The following is a 19605-nucleotide window of genomic DNA, read 5'->3' as shown; positions in this document are numbered from 1 at the left end:
CAGGTCATTCAAGTCCACTGGACTAAAGTAGTGTTTTTGTTGTTATTTCATCTTGTCGTTTCTGTTTTTGTTTGGCTCTTTCCAGCCTACCTCATCACCACTTGCATCACCCTCCTCCCATCATCACCTTCATCATCCCCTCCCCCCCTCCCCCCCCCCCCCCCCCCCCCCCCTCCCCTCCCCTCCCCTCCTCCCATCAGGGATGCTGCCATATTAAAGCGGCGTTGACACTTCCATTTCCGTTGAGTTATTTCAGCCGCTCGCTCTTCCCTTCTCATCTCCATGATGTAACCCCACAGTGGTGTGTCAGACGCAGCCTCGAGGTGTTTGATTGGGACTCTTTTATTTTGTGCGTTTTTTTCCTCCTTTCTTCCTTTTCAAAAAATAAAGAAAAATGGAAAAAAAAGACATTACACATTCGCTCTCTTTATGTGTTTCTCCCGGAGTCCACCCACTCGGTACTGCGACACATCTTTTCTCGGCACTCAGTGCCGGCCGTGTAGGAGGTGAGGCATATTTCTTCCCCTTCACTCTCTCAGTTTTGGTCGTCTTTTTTTTTTTCTCACACGCACCTGCTCGCTCTCCCTCTTTCTCTCTCTCGCTCTCACTATCGCCCTCTCACTCTCTCTCACACTCAATCTCTCACTCTCTCTCTCTCTCGCTCGCTCTAGTGCCTCTCACTCTCTCTCGCACCCTCTCTCTCTCCCTCTCTCTTTTATTTTCTCACGCACCTGCTCACTTTACCTCTCTCACTCTCTCTGTCTCTGTCTCTGTCTCTCTCTCTGCCTCTCCCTCTCTCTCTCTCTCTCTCTCTCTCTCTGCCTCTCTGCCTCTCTCCCTCCCTCCCTCCTTTCTGTTCCTCCACACACCTCCATCCATCCAGGACCACGCTGAGTCGTGGAGCTGCCAGCCAGGGTCCTGACGCACTCGGTCGGGCACGCATGCGTCACAGGCACTGGGGGTCTTCCAGCACCTCCTCACCCCGCTCTCAAACTGCCTGTCAGCCGGCCAGACCTGACAACGGTGGGTGGGTGGGTTGGATGGGGGGTTGGGTCAAAGGGTTGCAGGCTTTTTTAGGATGGTGGGGGCAGATGGACGATGGGGAGAGAGAGGCGACAGGCAGCTAGTGAGTGCATACGCGAGGACGTGTAGTAGCACTCGCAGTTCGGCTCTATACCGTGTTCAAGTGGGTGAAGCGATGTGTGGAAGGGAGGGTTTCCACTGCCCCATCCACTGCCGGATCTGTGCCGGGCATGTGCAATAGCGATCACTTTATGGCACATTTACCACACCTTCTATACATGGGAACAAAATGTGATACCTTACCGCAACTGAACTCTAAGGATTATCCAGAAATGTAATTGTTAATGGTTATATATGTATGTGTCGATTTGTACATCTATACAGTGTGTGTGCATGCGCGCGCGGATGTGTTTGTGTGTGTGTCTATTTAATATACATAGCTTTTTTTCATATAGCAACACAGCTATAGACATCCTCTTGTTGCTGAGTCGTTGCATTTAAAATCAAGGCCTACCCCCAACGATTATAACATAATGTTAAAAACACCAAACATTAATATTTAAAGAGTAATGTCTTGTCCCTTGCCACCGCTATTCGTCTTCCCTAATGAGCAGTTAATTTGATGATTGGTGGATTAAAGTCGTTGGGGACCATGAATGCGATCTGCGACGGGGGAAAGTGCAGAAATGGCGGCACACACACACACACAACGTGCTCTATGTTTACATTTGGTGTTCGACTCCAGGCGATCATCAGTTTCTTCATAGAGTAGAAAGAATGAGCTGGCCTCTGTAGAGCCGGCCCCGTCGCCCGGTCTTCTGTCTTCCTTACGGTATTGTCCAGGCTGATGCCCTGCACACAGTAGGAGGAGGGCCATTGATTAAGCGTTCGCCATGGGCGCCCCGAAAACCAATATGCAGGCATAACAGATGAGCTGCAGCTCCCGTAAACATTTCTTCCGATTGTTTGCTTTGCCGTCTTCTACCGTGAGCTCTAACGTTTGAGCTCTGACCTTCCACATTTCACATCCTGTTTGTGAGGACAATGTGCAATAATTGTAAAGCACTGTACATATCATTGATTCATCTATTTTTTATGCAAACTTTGCACTACTGCCTTGAACTTTTACTTGCTATTTTTATGTTGTGTGTCTACTTGGCTGCTGCTACAATTTCGTTGTACACTGTACAATGACAATAAAAGCATGTTCTATTCTATTCTACTCTACTATTTTATTGAGTAAACAGTCCGTACTTCATGACGTTAGTACCTTTGTACCTTCAACTCTGAGACACACCCGACCACAGCGAGTTGAAGGCCTGTGAGCCCGAAAGTCCGATTCGAGTTTATTTTACATTAAATTGCGTCTTCCAGTGCGTTCCCTCTCAACAAAAGGGTTTTCTGTGTTTGCTCAGGTCTTTGTACTTTGTCCCTGGGTGCTGCCGGGACAATGACAAGAGAACCGCCTCTAAAAATGAATTTCTCCTGTGGTAGGAGCGAGGCGACGCAGGTGTGAACGTGCCTCGAGTCTTCTGCTGCACACACCCCTCCGAGCGGACGCGAAGGCTCACTCTGAGAGCCCCACGCCCAGCCTCCAAGTGTTTGGGTTTCTCCTGCTCTTCGCCTGTGTATACACAAGGTGTATGTTGGAGGTGGATGAGCTTCGTTAAGCCCTGTTTTTGCTACACAGATGGCATACGGTGGAAGACGGTGCTAGGTTCAACAAAGTCTCTAAACACACATGCACACGTACACGCGCACTGGTCTGTTTCTGCTGGTGGGCTCGCTGTCTTTATTTTGCCATGGCTCGTTGAGAGCAGGCCACCCTGGCATCACTGTGGGTCCAGAGTAGAGTCGGGGCGTTGGCCGTGCAGCTGCAGCTATCGGCTGGCGAAACTGCTGGCTCTGCTATCTCCTCACTCCCTCCCTCACTCCCTTCTGCTCCCTTCCCCCCCTTCAGGCGTTCACCCCTCTCCACTGGCCTTTCCACCCTCCCCCCCCCCCCCCCATCCGCTCCCGTCGTCCATATCTACTTCTCTTTTTTTCGAACCTTATCTATCACACACACACACACACACTAACACACACACACACTCCCCTCGCTCTCTCTCCCTTTTTATATCACCTTTCTCCCATATTCTCTCCGTCCTCCATATCTTTTTCTCTGCCTTTTCTCCCTCCTGTCCTTACACACCAACACACACACACACACACACACACACACACACACACACACACACACACACACACACACACACACACACACACACACCCACACACACACACACTCCCTCACCCCACCCCCCCTCACTCGCCCTTCTCACAATCGTCCTGCAAGACAAGTCTGGTAACAACAGCAGCAAGCAGAGCACCTGCATAATGCAGTCCCCACTCCCTTAGGGGGGGACTTTCTCAACCACGGATCCCCCACTCGTTCTCCACTAGGAACCGGTCACAAATTGTCCCCGCTGGCCTCCTTCTTCTTGTTCAAGGTAACACTGCATGGGGGCTGACAGCATTGTCTTTGGACTGTCACTCCCGCTAATACTGCTGAAGCCTGGCAGGCCCGGCCAGTGACCCCCCCCCCTCTCCCAAACAGCACACCGCAACCCTGTAGGGGGTTTGAATACGAAAATCTGTGAAAATAAGGTGCCCTTTTGTTTTCATAGTCTCACATAAGGCGGCCCGTGTCAGTCTGCAGTCGCAGTAACCCCTGATGTCGACCCCTACTTTGGCAAAACATTTTGAAATGGTGTCTACTGGACTTCCTGCGACATCGATGCTTTGACCTTGTAGCCGTGCTAGTGTGTGTATGTAGGGCTGTTGTGTGACAGTGCGAGGCAGTGTGCGTCCTTTAGAAGCGGCCACGAGGGACAGAGCGGGCAGGTTATCGTGGCTAGTGACTGAACACCAACAACACACTCTTCCCAGACACATCGCCATCAGGCTAAATGCCTTCCCGGGAGTTCTCCTGTGCCCATGTTGGGGCTTGTGGTGTCGTAGGTACCATCAAATAGTCAGTGAAAATGGGGGCCGGTAAATACCTTCTTTTTCTTTTTCTGTAGCTCCAAAGAATGGGCTGAACAAATAAACATGCCTGGACTTGACGCGTTTATTACAGTTCAAAATAAAGAGGCTAGTCCCGTGATTAAAGGGAAGACTTGCCCTTCCTCTGGCTTGTCTTTTGTTTAGCGTGTACCTGCGTCAGTCGTCTCTCTAGCTCTGGCCTTCGGATGCTGTGAAGCGACCCCCCCCCCCCCCCCCCCCCCCCACTCCCCCCGCTTATCAATAAAAGTAACTACCTGCGCTCCCCTTTCTGCTTTGAAGGCCTGTGTGGAAAAAACAGCTTCAGGACTTTACCCCCAGCTGTCGCCGTCTGTGAGGAAGTACGAAGCCAAACTCAAACACAATGTTGAGAAATACCTTGTTCCAATTTCCTAAACCTTGGTTGTGTTTCTGCTAATGGGGTCTTTAATGGCCGCCCGGGTTCCATTCACTGGGTCCGTGACGCATTGGACCGCGGTCAGCAAGGACACAGAAAGACATGTGGATCCAAAGCACGTCCCAAATAATTGTCGTTTGTAAGACTGGAATGACGTGGTAGTGTGGAAGGTACGCGGAGGCCTAGTTGTGGCTTTTCTCTCTCTCTCTCACTCTCTCTCTCTCACCCACTCTCTCTCGATCTTTCTCTCTCATTCACACAAAAGCACAGATAAATATATACACACACACACACTCTGTGCATCAAAGCAGTGTCCTATTGTCTTTTCCTGGCAGAATGTCAAAACCCACAGCTTCCCGTTGTACAGCAGACCCGGCTGCGAGAGTAAGCAGTTGGAAATATCTCTCTCAGCAGTCTTGTGTGTGTTTGTGTTTCAAGCCGTGGGATTTTTGAGACCACAACAAGGTTTCTTTCCTGTTTTTCGGAGTTTCATTGCTGTTTTTATTGTATGCTAGCATGTGCTTGCGTGCAAAGTTGCCTCCATGTTTTGTTCCCACATGATGTAAATGAAGAGTTTATCTCTACGGTGTAGCATATGTTGTACGTCTGGGTGTGAGATCGCCCAAGCTCTGTTGGGATTTTCCACTTTTTTTACTCGGCCGAAAGAATATTGTTTTGATGTTAAAGTAGCCCTGAACCTTAGAGTTTCATGGGTTTGTCAACCGGTGAGTTACATGTCAAGTGTAGGGATGAAGCCTTTGGTCGTTTTATCTTTTTAACACACAATCAAGCTCACCACACACATTAAGACATGGAGCCATTAGGAACGAATACATCAGAGTACCCTGACACAGAAACTAATCCTATACGACATAGAAAATTGACTTTCTGTGTGTGTGTGGGCTCCGGTCTTCTGTAGAATGTCAGCATGTTTTACTGTTATAGTTCCTGCAAAGTCCCATTTAGTTTTTTCCGTCTGATTTACTGGTATTTACCTCCAGCTTTTCAAAGCATGATCCAGCGTGTAAAGCCGTGCTGTTCCCAGACCTTTCAAGGATGGCTGCACATAATGTACATTGACACACTGGACAACAATAAGTGAAGCACACTTTAGATTAGTGCACACACTCTCTGGGCTCTATTGAGGTGGCCTCGGCAGTTTTCTATTTTCAGTATTGTACTTTTCTTCCCACGACAAAAGAGGCTAGTGAGTTCTAAAACTACTTCTGCAAGGCATTTGTCTCTAATTCCACTCACTGAAGTCCTCCACTTTAGTCAAATGGAGACCTTGACATTCTGTTCTCTTCCTTCACTTGCGATGGCACTTTTATGTTGATGATGTGGATCAGTTCTGAAGACATTGTCTCCGTCTACGTCGTCGCTTTTGACATTTGGTGTTTTACTCAAATGTTGTTACCCTGCGGACGAGTGACGTACTCTCGTAACACTGAGTTGTCCTCCTCAAATGGTCGAGTATTTATCTTGACAATTAGTGCACACACATTTTTTACATCCAATTTAGCCCCAATCACGATTAACAGAATTCTCCCAAAGTGGTCTCTTTGTACTGTTTTGAAGCGAGCACAAATAAGACACATTTAGTATTGAGTTTAATTCCCTTCCAACCCCCACTCCATCTCGTCTGTGTGGCTGTTGACCGCACGCCCGCTTGACAGATAGTTTAAAAGAGCCCGCCTGATGGCTTCTATCGGTCCTCGCGGTTGGGATGAAAACATGTCTTTGTCTTCTGTCAGCGATGGGGTCCTCCCAATGCATGTTCGCTGCTTAATAGGCCATCGATCCGTCTTGAGGCACAATGAACTGCAGATGTTCTGGCTGCCCCACAGATCACCGGTAACCACAAAGCAATAGCTGGCCTGAGTAGAGCCCCTTTGCAAAGAGCAGCTTAAATGCACTGAAGAGACGACCAGTAAACACTTCTGGTGGTTTAATAGAAGAAGTAGAACAGATTAACCCGTCATTGTTGGCTGGGCTGTCATCAATGCATAACCATGTTTGGCCCTGAACCTAAGCAAAGCACTGATCACGGAGACGTTGTTGTTGTGGGTGGATGCATTTGAAATCAACGTTTCGTGAGGGCAGTTCCAGTGACCTCGATGTGTGTCTCGTAGCCGTATCCTGCGTTCCCTCTTGTTTCTTCTCTCATTAAGAGCGGATGCCTGTATCCATTTGCAAAATAAATGATTTCATTGTCATGTTTTACATCATTACAATGGGTGGCAGAGAATGCAAAGTTACAAGCAAATTAGTCATCAACACACTGCTCCGTACTTCATCTGTGAAGCCATTATAATGAGTACAGAGGCCTGAGCCGTGCCAAATCTATTTTGTCAAGTGGGTGTATGTCGGTGTGTGATAATTTCTTTCCCTCCTCATGGCGGAAGTGACGTACATAGCCTACTTACGTCTTTTATCTGAGGCCGCTATTGATTTTTCTACCATTTAGCCAATCAGGAAAACAGACTATTTTTGAAAGGATCTCAGTTGGCTGTTGTTACTGTTATCGTTGTTGTTGGTGTCGCGGAAAGAGAGAGTTCTTTGGGTTTCAAGATTGGCTGCAAACAATCGCACATGTTTTAATAACAGCAAGTTACGAATAGTTCACCCAGGTTGGTGTTTCTGAAAGCCAACAGCAGAGTTCATTGTGTCGGATCGACCCCAGGGTTGACTCTGTGAACAATGGCACCCTTACCTCCACAGCGAGTATTTTTTCCGCGATCAGTGTCAATCTGAGTGGCCCAATTCTCCCACGACTCTGCCCTGTGGCTTATTCTATCGGACTATTGACAAGCTTGATCTTTCCACCAGCCCAGCCAATCTATCCAGCTGTGTGTCAACAGCCACACACACACACACACACACACACACACGTACACATGTACACACACGCACGTACACACACACACACACACACACACGTACACACACACACACACACACACACACACACACACACACACACACACACACACACACACACACACACACACACACACACACACACACACACACACACACACACACACACACACACACAGACTCACTGCATCGCTGTGTGTGTATTTGAGATGGGGGAGATAGCCTTTGGACGGCTGTTTGTGTACGTCCGTGCTGACAATGGAGGATATTTGATTAAAGCCCAGCTCGGGAGGGCTCGCCAAAGCACACACTCCCCGGCGATAAAGAGCCCGCCGCGTCGCGCAACAAGCGCGGCGTCCGTCTTCATCTGAAGCCATTTTTTAAAAAATAAAAGCCCACAGGCCGGAGCTAAATGAAAAGTCGACCCCGCCGCAGTGGGGAGCATTTATCGTGGGTATAAATCAAGGCGCGGCTGGAAGCACCCCTTGGTAGCGCCGCCCTTCACAAAGCCAGAGAAGAGAGGCACAGCACGGCCCCGGCTGTGTGGTTGACGCCCCAGCGAGCGCCCCGTCCCCTCCCTCCGCCCGCCCCTCGTCCACCGGCCGGCCGGCTCCCCCGGGCCTCATTGATCTTCATCTCGTTAGCCGTGTGTAGATCACAGGGGTGAGCCGCACCCCCCCCCCCCCCCCCCGCCCGCGCCGCAGATCGCCACTGATCGCCGAGCCACTGGGACCAGTTAGCCGACGGCAGCCATCCCCGCGCAGAGGCACCGGGGGCTGGGGCGTGGGGGTCTCGGGGGGCCGGAGGGGATCTCAGCGTGTGCGGTGACGGGGGGGGGGAGGAAGAGCTGCGGATGTTTCCGACGACGGGAAAGGGGGAGCACCGCCGCCGCCGCCGCCGTCGCATCCTCTCGGCGGGACGGACGGATGGAGGCAGTGGAGCCTGGCGGCGGCGGTCTGAGGGGGCCGCGCGGGCCCCGGGCGGAGGGGCGTCGTCGTGGGGCTCTGTGTCAGCACCGTTCTCGGGGTGGTGGAGTCAGCGACCTCCCTGTTGAGGGAGCAGGGCGTTCCGCGGCGGCACGGGGGGTTCACGGACCCCCCCGACGCGCCGCAAACACAGACGCCAGCGCCGCCACCGCCGCCGCAGCCACCGCCGCCACCGCCGCCACCGCCGCCGCGCTCACTCCCTGTCTCTGTCCTTCTCTTGCTCCTGGGCTGCAGATGGTGGGACCGAGGACCCTGGAGACCCCCGCTCGCCTCTAGACCACCCGCTGAGCCACCGCCGGCCAAGGTGAGCACCGTACGCACACCGACACACACACGACCTGCACCGACACACACTACACACACACACACACACACCACCACACAAACACACACACACACACACACACACACACACACACACACACACACACACAGAAACAGACCTCCGCACGCACACACACAGACACACAGACATACACATGCACCGACACACAGACACACACACAGACACACACACACACACACACACACACACACACACACAGAAACAGACCTCCGCACGCACACACACACACACACACACAGACATACACATGCACATGCCAACCGGACGCTGGCTCATTTAATTACATTCATTTAATTGAATCATATTTTTATTGTTTAGTTGGAAATGACAAACAATGAGGGGGAAACAAAACGGCGTCAATATCGGCAGACTTCTGTTGACCTTATCTATCGTCACAGTCCGTTCAGATAACTAAATGTGTATGTACGTGTGTATTATGTCGTATTGTTTGTATTCGTGGGCTGAACTTTATATAAATGTATGTGTTACAATGTGTTATTTTATTCACAACTATATTCAATTCATCTATTGTACATTATGCATCTCATTCTGAAGTATCTTTCTGTAAAGTTTTATAAGTAGAAGATAGTAGAAGATGGATTGTGATATAGAAGGATGTGAGGGGGCGAAGACCATGTTGAAGGTCTTTGCGTCGACCTCCGTGCTGCGGCCCATTTAACCCCCCTCTTATTGGTCGGTCAGGGGCTTCGGGACGGGCATGGGCAGAAATAGCTCAGGGCTAATATGGCCTGTGGAGGGTTTTCTGTGTGAAGCCACCAGGAACTCGAAGCTGTGTCTTCCATCGCACTGCACTGCGGGCTAGGAATTTTTGTGTCTGGAATAGTTTGAGCTGAAGGTCAACAAGTTAGTTCGCTCAGCAGGGTACTTTAAAGCTTGTCAAAACAATGTTTGAAAAATTGTCAAAATAATAATAACGATGATGATATTCATAATAGTAATACTTCACCCACAAGTGTTATTATTTCAGGATAGCCTTTACTTTTTATTATTATTATTATGATTATAATATTTCACCCATTTCCTGCAGGCTCCTATTTGAAGATGTAAGATATCACCCCAGACTTCACAGAGGGTCATTGTGTGTGTGTGACGCTTCCAGGCGGTGTCATATTGACAATGTACGGACGCCATTCGGTGTACGGTACCATTCCCCTTCCTGTAATTGAGTCTCCTCGATCTGAGCTTCTCTCCGGGCTGTAGTGTATAGCGAGGGGAAAACGACAACGACAGATATAACATCAATAGAACAAACGTCAGCGCTTGACAGGGACGCTGTGGCCAATTATAAATTCTCCCTCCCCGTCAACGTCTGTACGTGGCTGTTTGTGCCGCTCACTAGCTGGGAAGAAAACTCGCACGCTGGGGCCAAGAGAGGCTTGTGTCGCCAAATGGTACCTGACAGCTTGAAAAAAAGAAAAAGCGAGATAGAATCATCCAAGGGACTGGCGGTAATTGCATGCGCTTCTTAATAGTCAGGCGCGAGTCGTGTGATTGGTTAACGAGCGACGTGTTGGTGTCGGTGCGGACGGACGCCGTGTCGAGGCGGTCGTGGTGAAGATGCAGCAGGGAACGGGGCGAGAGGGGGAGTGGAGTGCACATTAACATGGAGAGGATCAGAAAGCTGCTCGCTATGCAAATGTCATTATGAAAACAGTCAAATGGCAACGGCGGCGGGGGGGAAAAAGGACTCTGAACTGTTGACATTTAACAGTGGCTTTATTTATTTATTTTTTTTGGATGAATACCGTTTTAAGTGACTAAGCGAAATGGCACGTTTTATTTCAATATTTATATTTGAAAGGGATCCTTTGGAGCCTTTGTGGACATGCCAGGAAAGAGTGAAAGTAAGCTGTTTGGAGAAGGGAGTGGATGATAAGTAGCAAAGGACCACAGGTGGGAATCGAACCTGCGTTGCTACAAGGAGGGCCTCCTGAATGGCTGGTGTAGCCCCCCCAAAAATGAGGGGGGTCCATTGATAGGAAGGTGCATAGCTGGCACCAGAGCGATCTGCACAAGGACGAGTGACAGCCAGAGAAGAATGCGACGTGCAGACAGACAGTGATGCAGAGAGTTGTTTACTCGCTGGAGAAATATAATAACTCGCACGCAGGATAGATGAGCTCCTGCAACCTGTGGTGACGCCGTGCTGCTATTGTTTTGCCCAAGACCACTTTTCAAATAGCAAACAGTGTTCACATTCTCCAGGCATGTATTCACACACGGCCTTGAACACTACTTGTTCAAGGCCGTACTTGTTTCCCAAACTCTCAGACATTCCCAAGTGAACAAAGTCGAGGTACTCCTCTGAAATGGTGCTGACGTTGACCGTCCGTCCGTCTGTTCTCAGCGTCTCAGACCTATTCATGCGCGCTTGTCGCAGACCGGTCGCTGTTAATGGGTTCTAGGCTCCCGCGCGACGGCTCGGATCTGATGTGAGACGCGTCGCCCGACCAGTTGATTCAACAGTAACACTCTGCCGGGAATCGACCGGTCGACGCCGGGGGAGCGATTTAAGTGAAAAATAATTAAATGGATATGGAGTCGTCACAAAGAGCAGTGGATGGTAGTTGTTCACCAGTAAAAAGAGGTGTGTGTGTGTACGTGTGTGTGTGCCTGTGTGTTCCCGTGTGTGTCTGCGAGCTCTTGGCTGTGCATGGGTCTTCAGACGCAGGGAGACAAAGGGTAAAAAAGAACACATTTTGACTGGCATTTTCGTTTGAGTGGGTGAACTTCACTCGTCTTTGTTCCATTGTTCGGAGTCCGTTTTTTTTCTCCCTCTCCCTGTAACAAAACTCTTACTGTCGGCCATGACGGTGCACTATTTTGTGCAATACAGCGAGACATTTCTGGTGGTTAGTCGCAGCTTTAATAAAGCTGTTGCTTACCAGGGGGGGGGGGGGGGGCAGTGTGGAGCCTGTTGCGAGGCTACTTCCCCTTACGACCATACCATGGTGATGCCGTTACAGTAATGAATGGCTTATTATGAGTATCACCAGTGTTGTTTACAATGGGAGTCCATGGCATGTACGACGTGATGAGCAGTCCCATATAATTATATGACTATGAACCAAAAACTCTAGGGTCTTGATCATACCAAGAATGATATGATGTGTGTTTTGATCGAGGAGTGAAGAGATGGCGATTCTATATTAGAGTGAGGCTAGCTACTGGGTTTGGTGTACGGCTTTGCTATTTTGAAGCATAGCTTTTTAAGCACTGCTTAAAAAGGCCATTGTGTGGGATGCATTAGACATTGTGCCATTGTAGCTAACCTTAACGTGTATATTTAACATTAAGTTAGTCATGAATGCTGCACTGCCTATTGGGGGGTATTTGCAAACGTTGTACCCCTAGTTCAGAGTTTATCTAGACTTTGCATAGCCTCCCCCCTTAACATCCCCAAAACCCTCTTATCCAATTTTGATGTATTGCGTGTTGTACGTCCCAGGCTCCTAAAAATAGTATTTACTATTTTGTAGCATCTTATAAATGTAAATGGACTGCATTTATATAGCGCTTTTCTAACCATTGGCCACCCAAAGCCCTTTACAATATTGCCTCACATTCACCATTCACGCACACATTCACACACCGACGGCGGAGTCAACCATGCAAGGCGACAGCCAGCTCGTCGGGAGCTAACAGTCAGGGTTAGGTTGCCTTGCTCAAGGACACCTCGACACTCAGCTAGGAGGAGCCGGGGATCGAACCAACAACCTTCAGGTTACCAGCCAACCCGCTCTACCTCCTAGCGATCTTTGTTCCACTTAGCTCCACTCATCCATCTGGGATCAATCCATTGGAGAGGGTGTTTTAGAATGTCTGGGCCTCGTCAAAGAATCCTTGCATATGATGGATAACCACTTGTCCGTCATCTTTATTGACGTGCTACTTCAACCACTCGCATCAATACAAACCCGTTACGTTGATGAGAGAGACGCTGCCGTTCTCTGATGTTCTTTTAAAGAAAGAATATTTGCTAGATTGGACATCACGGATGAAATAGCAGCATCAATGTTGACGCTTGCTTCCTCGATGCCAGCCGCCATTGTGATGTGACGTCGCTTCTCCGGCCGCTACGTCACATCTATAAAAATCCCGCCCGGCGGTCCTGATGGCTCTACCATTCGATATGGTCCCCAAATCTCGCCCAACGGGTGAACGGGAGCGATCCGAGATGGAGGAGTTGAGCTAGGTGGAACGAAATTCATCTGGCGAGAGTCAGGTTTGATCCTTACTGCACCGACAGCGATATATTCATGTTTCTCTTTCTTGCGATAAAAGTTCTTATTATGAGTCATTGTGTATAAAAGCGTTGGCTAAATGTAAATGTAAATGTAGTCTCGCCTTCCCAGCGTTCTCATGGTGAAATCCCCCTCCCGTCCTGCAGGTGGCAGTATAGACAGTGACTGTGCCTTCGACGGAGACTACGGCGTGCCCCCCCTGTCCATGACCGAGGGCATGCAGCACATCCGCATCATGGAGGGCGTGTCGCGCTCGCTGCCCTCCTCCCCCCTGCTGGCCCACCAGGCCGTCAACGTCCGCCTGCAGCCCGTGAAGAAGATCACAGGTAGGGCTCAGCATCGCCCCCTAGAGGGGGCCTCGACGTGGTCACGTCGGGAATACGCACGCACGCAAGCACGCACACGGACGAACACAGACCAACACATACACACACGCACGCACACACATATGCACGCCCGCGCACACACACACACACACAGACACTTAAAGTATAAACACATATACAAACGCTTATATAAACACGTATACACGCACACACACACACACACTCATATACACACATACACACACACACATATATACCCACATTCACACTCGTATACACCACACCACACACGCACACGCGCACACAGACGCTTTGTTGTCACACATGCTTTGTACGACGAGAACAACAAAGTAAGGGGAGAAGGTGCAATTTTGTCTGGGCACAATGTTTTGAATAGATTCAGAGCGCTCTGTTGAAACCTTGAAGGCAGACACCACAGCGATTTGGGTCGAATATGAATCCATCTTGAGAGCGTCTGCCCGTCCACACTCCCGGCTGCACCCCCTGCAGGACCGTAAGCCCATGCTTAAAGAGTGCCTTTAAAAAATGCACAGCTTTTATCACGTGTGTGACCTGGAGTGTCGGGCGAGGGGAAATGCTTTTGTGTTGTCATCCCACCGATCGCTGATAAGCAATTATCACCCGTAGCCCTGAGCACTTATCCCGGGTAAATGCCCGGAGACAGGCCGGGAGCCAGCCCTTGGAGGCTAGGTCTGCAATTTTCAATTCAGCTAATCACCACGGGCTTACCTAATTGACAGGCCTCGCTGCCAGGGAACGGCCAGCGGACTGCGAGCTTGTGGTCGTCTCTGTTGTGCTGCTCTTTGCTTCCCCACCGCCACTAATCATTTCCTGCCACAGTAATGTCCGACACTCAGGAGAATGTGGAAAAATATGGCCGAACAATGCCTCTGGAGTTGCTCTCGCTCTCTCTCTGCCTCTCTCTCTCTCTCTCTCTCTCTCTCTCTCTCTGCCTCTCACTCTTTTCCTCCCTTTCGTCCTCCTTTTTTCTCTCTCTGCTGTCCCTCTCTCTCTCTCTTTCTCTTTCTCTCTCTTTCTCTGACTCTCATTCTCTCCCTCACCTCTCTCTCTCTCTCTCTCTTTTCCTCCCTCTCGTCCTCCTTTTCTCTCCTCTCTCTCCCTCTCTGTTCTGTCCTCTTCTCCCTCTCTCTCTCTCTGACTCTCTCTCTCTCTCCTCCTCCACTCTCTCTCTCTCTCTCTCTCTCTCCTCTCTCTCTCTCTCTCTGACTTCTCCTCTCTCTCTCTATTCTCTCCTCTCTCTCTCTCTCTCTCTCTCTCTCTCTCTCTCTCTCTCTCCTCCTCTGATTCTCTCTCTCTGACTCTCTCTCTCTCTCTCTCTCCCTCACCTCTCTCCCTCTCTTCCCCTCTGCCTCTCTCCGTCTCCCTCCCGGCTTGTAATTTTTGGCTGTGGGGTGTGAGCCATAAAAAAGAAAAACATACTGTAATGGTGCTGTGTACTCTGTATAGTTCTAAAAACCCACCTGGTAAACACCAGACTGCTATGGCATTGTTGTGCACTCCATATTGTTCTAAATACCCATCTTGAAAACATGTTGTTGTTTACTCCATATTGGTCTCAATAACCATACTGTTAAGGTGTTGCAGACTCCATATTGCTCTAAATACCCATCTTGACAACGATGGCGTTGTTGTTTACTCCATATTTCTCTCAATCACCATCTTGTGGACTCGCTCTTCGAAAAGCCTGCAGCAAAAACACACGAACGACGCTGCGACGCTGCCTGCATCCATCAATCAAAGAGTGTTTTTTATCGACGGCTTCAAGACGAGGAGGTATTGAGGGCCCCGTCCTGAGCCCCGGTGGCGGCTCTGAGCCTGGCTGTTCCCGGTGTTCATTCACGGTTAATTTAACCATCCCCCGCCACTAGGGCGCACCAGCCCCCAGGATGCTGCTATGATGATGGAGTGTCTTCCTCTGCATCGCCAGGCTCATGGTTCTTACATCACTGGGAAAGGTTCTCTTCTTCGTCGCCTTGTGCTCTCCAAACTGTAGGATTTTTAAGGGAGAATGTGCGTGCGCGCAGACGAACACACACACACACACGCGCAGACGAACACACACACACACACACACACACACACACACACACACACACACACACACACACACACACACACACACACACACACACAGACAAATAGTGTGTTCATATCTATCTGTGTCCATCTCTCAGCACTGTGTGTGGTGGTGCTGACGAGTTCCAGCAGGCCGGAGGAGTTTCTGTATGTTTTTTTTTTTTATTTCATAGAAGGGCAGTTTAAAGGCTTGGAAATGATGTTTCTCAGACCACTCGGGAGTTCTTCCTCCAGCAAAAACATGTGTTTTCTCTCTCTCTCTCTCTCTCTCTCTCTCTCTCTCTCTCTTCCCCCCCCCCCCCCCCCCCCCCCCCCCCCCACCCCTTCAGGGTGTCGGCAGCCATCTTTGCAAGGTCATCCCTGTTAATTACACCGTGTGTATGCCTGGGGTGTGTGTCTGTGTGTGATCACACCAATTGTTTCAAAATGAGCTTGATAAATACTGCTGTTGAGGAACGACGGCAGATTTGATAACGTCTCGTCCTTCTGCCAGGTCGGGTTTGTAAAGTGCATCAGGTCTCTTCACATAAATCCTGGATAAATGTAACTTATTTATTCTCAGTCACTTAGCACGTGATTGATAGTGGTAAAGGATGGACCCTTTCACAGAGGTATCCACCTAGGACAAACACACGTGGCACTCATCATACTATTTATTGGTCTGTTCTTTTTATGGACCAGGCTAAGGGAAGTAGATTGAAAACTAGTGGAGAGAAAACTAGTGGAGACACACATGGACCGTGGACCTTGTGCCCTGGAAGGTGAATGTAACAGTTCCGTAGTTACCCCGTGTTTTTGAACCTCTGTGGAAAGGCTCTATTGTACATGTCCAGGGCAGTCTATATATATATTAATATATATAAATACGTCTAGTCTTTTTCGCTGAGGAAGGTTCCTATGCGACTGAAATGACCCGGAAGTATTTAAGTTGCAGCCATGATACGAGCTGTTCGGTTCTCTTTAAGCTGAGGGAAGGGCCTTCAATGCTTCCTTTCTTATCTCTTTCAGTGTAGGTTACAATGGACCGTCCTTCACGAAAGGGAAGAGAAAATGACGTCCCACGATGCCTTGCGGCAAGAACCTTTCAGACGGCGCGCCGTTCTTCCATTCAGAAAAACGATCAACATTAGCTTGATTTATTTTCATACCGGAGAGGGAGTGTGAGAAACAGTTATCAATGTGAAAACCATTTAGTTTCCCATATTCCTTTTATTATTTCATTCGAACTGTAGGAATAAAGTTCGATTCTTCACTGTATTGTCCACGTTTATATAGCCTGCGTAAATCAGCGCACAGGGCAAAGTATCTAAAATGTACTTTTAGTAGACCATAGTTTCACCAAGGCAGACTCGCATCCATAAAATACGCCGTTGTATAATGACGTATCCCTGTGTCTATGTGAAGTCTCTTAGCAATGCAGTTGTCTTTTCCTAAGAATCCTCCTTCACATCTTTCCTTGACCTCTTGACGTTTTCCAACGAGGTCAAGGAAAAGAGGTTAGGAAAGGACATTAGGACGTAATGTCTTTGACTCTCCGATGGCAACACAGCTCTCTTCTGCTTCACGAAGCATCTTGCCAAAGCCAATGGAGTAGAGGGGTAAACCTGAAGACCTCTAAGGTCTTCAAGAAAACCACGAGACTTCCATTATTTCAGTCTTCCATCGTTTAACCTTCCCTGGACGGATAACCTCTAATCGCCATGGATTCACTACTGGCTTGCCATAATCATTCGGCTCCAGGTCAAGGCATCCACACCGCTGAAAGGTCGGGGCCTTGAAGCATTGGTAACGGGGCCTTCTGATGATTCACTGAACGGCTGCACCTGTTCAACAGCTCCTGGTTCAATTAATCCACATGAAAGCAGCCACGCTGGGTTTGTTTCTGTCTGTGGGTTCACTGTTTTGTTGAATAAATATTGATGCAGCGGGCTCATCTGTGTTACCCGCAATGTTATCTGAATCTTATGTAGTCTTTAATGCAGCAGGGAGCAGTCTAGGACCTCGTGCTGGCGTCTAATGCCAGTATACTGAAGACTAGGAGCAGCAAGCTTTATGTTTAGTGAGCCGTCTAAGCTGTTGTTTTTCATATACTTGTTTTCTTTTTCATTAAAATGCCACTGTCACTTATTACAGATTTTCATTATTCTACGCGCCACTTTTCTGTACTTGCTTCCTCTAATTTCCCGCCAGGGATCAATAAAATACGATCTTATTATTTTATAACTCCGGTTCAGGCAGCCGCACCTGGCTCCCCTGGCCCTCGAGGGCCAGCCTCACCTGGCCCTCGTCGGACTGTTTGGACTCTGGCGCTGGGTGAGGCTGCACACCTGTTGCAAACTGAGGAATAAGTGTGCACAGGTTAAACCAGCCATCAACACACACACACACACGACCACACACACACCACCACACACACACACACGACACACACACACACACAACACCACAGACACACACACGACAACCCACACACACACACACACACACACACACACACACACACACTCAGGAAGGTCTCCTGCATGGCAGCATGGCGCACCAGCTCATGCAGTTTCAATAAACTTCTAATATAGAAGTTTCCAACAGCACCACTCGGTGTTCTTGTCTGGAGGAGCCAAGGAAAAGGCACCTAGGTCGAGTGTAGATTGAATGAACTAATTTTAAACAATCAATGTAACAGAATGCATTAAAAGGAATCTTTCGCTTGTCGCTTACGTTGGCATCGAAGCGTTCCTGCGGGCCCCATCATATGTCCTCTCTGCTGGTCACACATGTTCACCGACGTCACCAGCTCTCGGGGGTCCGCGCGCTCACTGAACTCACCCAGACGCTTATGCCATCGGTGCGGGTTCCGCTTTGCCCTCAAGTCCTCAGAAGGGCAATGTCCGCCTCTGAAGAAGGCTCAGGGGCCAGATTGGCCGTGGTCTCAAGCACCACAGCCTCTCTCACCCTTTAATTAATTCAGCCCAGCGCCCCTCCACATGCAGCAGGACGGTGCCAGGACTCTGTGTGGGAGTGGTGCGCGTGTGCTTCGTTACGTGTACATGTGTGTGTCTGTGTGTGTGTTTGTATAGTATACACAAACATCTCGGGCCAGGTGCCCAAATACCAGAGGTCTCCGGTGAGGCAGAGTGAGAAGGTGACGAGCAACTAGATAAGGGGGGGAGAGAGTTAGAGAGAGAGAGAGAGAACGAACCAACGGAGAGAGAGAGAGAACGAACCAACGGAGAGAGAGAGAGAACGAACCAACGGAGAGAGAGAGAGAGAGAGAACGAACCAACGGAGAGAGAGAGAGAGAGAGAACGAACCAACGGAGAGGGAGAGAGAGAGAGAGAGAACGAACCAACGGAGAGAGAGAGAGAACGAACCAACGGAGAGAGAGAGAGAACGAACCAACGGAGAGGGAGAGAGAGAACGAACCAACGGAGAGGGAGAGAGAGAACGAACCGAGAGAGAGAGAGAGAGAGAGAGAGAGAGAAGAGAGAGGAGAGAGAGAGAGAGGAGAGAGGAGAGAGAGAGAGAGAGAGAGAGAGAGAGAGAGAGATAGAGAGAGAGAGCGAGAGAGAGAGAGAGAGAGAGAGAGAGAGAGCGAACCAACAGAGAGAGCGAGCGAACCAACAGAGAGAGCGAGCGAACCAACAGAGAGAGCGAGCGAACCAACGGAGAGAGAGAGAGAGAGAGAGAGAGAGCGAGCGAACCAACGGAGAGAGAGAGAGAGAGAGAGAGAGAACGAACCGAGAGAGAGAGAGAGAGAGAGAACGAACCGAGAGAGAGAGAGAGGGAGGGAGGGGATAAGAAGTAGGCAGAGAAAATGGCTCCATAGGAGAGCAGTGCAGAGCAGTGGAGGATTACAGCGGCGAGCAGAGCCCTGTGCAGAGCTTTGATCCCCCTGGTGGCCCACCTGAGTCCTGCCCCTCGAGGCCCGAGGGGAGCAGAGCCCTGTGCAGAGCTTTGATCCCCCTGGTGGCCCACCTGAGTCCTGCCCCTCGAGGCCCGAGGGGGGCCGGCGGAGTGAGGGCCGGCCGGGTCGTATTCAAGCCCACGGCCCTGCTGCAGTGAAGCGGCTATGAAAGATCTGACCTTTCGGGAGGGGGGGGAATCAATGAGTTTCTGATTTAATCCCCCCGCAACTGCCCCTGTGGTGGCTCCCTGTGGAGGCTCCCAGAAGCCACCGGGCCGACCTGTGAATAGATTGGAGGAGCGTGCGCGAGCTAGGGCA

General features: G+C 49.8%; 1 protein-coding gene across 1 annotated transcript in view; it reads left to right on the top strand.

The window, feature by feature from the left end:
- The window catches only part of tanc2b (tetratricopeptide repeat, ankyrin repeat and coiled-coil containing 2b), a 109110-nt gene that overhangs the window by 52071 nt on the left and 37434 nt on the right, over window positions 1-19605 (top strand). Inside the window, 3 exon segments of the mRNA XM_056577589.1 lie at window positions 8566-8625; window positions 10241-10249; window positions 13089-13268. Of these exon segments, the coding sequence (XP_056433564.1) occupies window positions 8566-8625; window positions 10241-10249; window positions 13089-13268 (249 nt within the window).

Source organism: Gadus chalcogrammus, chromosome 18, assembly GCF_026213295.1.
Source record: "Gadus chalcogrammus isolate NIFS_2021 chromosome 18, NIFS_Gcha_1.0, whole genome shotgun sequence".
Taxonomy (NCBI): domain Eukaryota; kingdom Metazoa; phylum Chordata; class Actinopteri; order Gadiformes; family Gadidae; genus Gadus; species Gadus chalcogrammus.
Note: the sequence above shows the minus strand (reverse complement) of the source record. Positions and strands in the feature narration are given on the sequence as shown.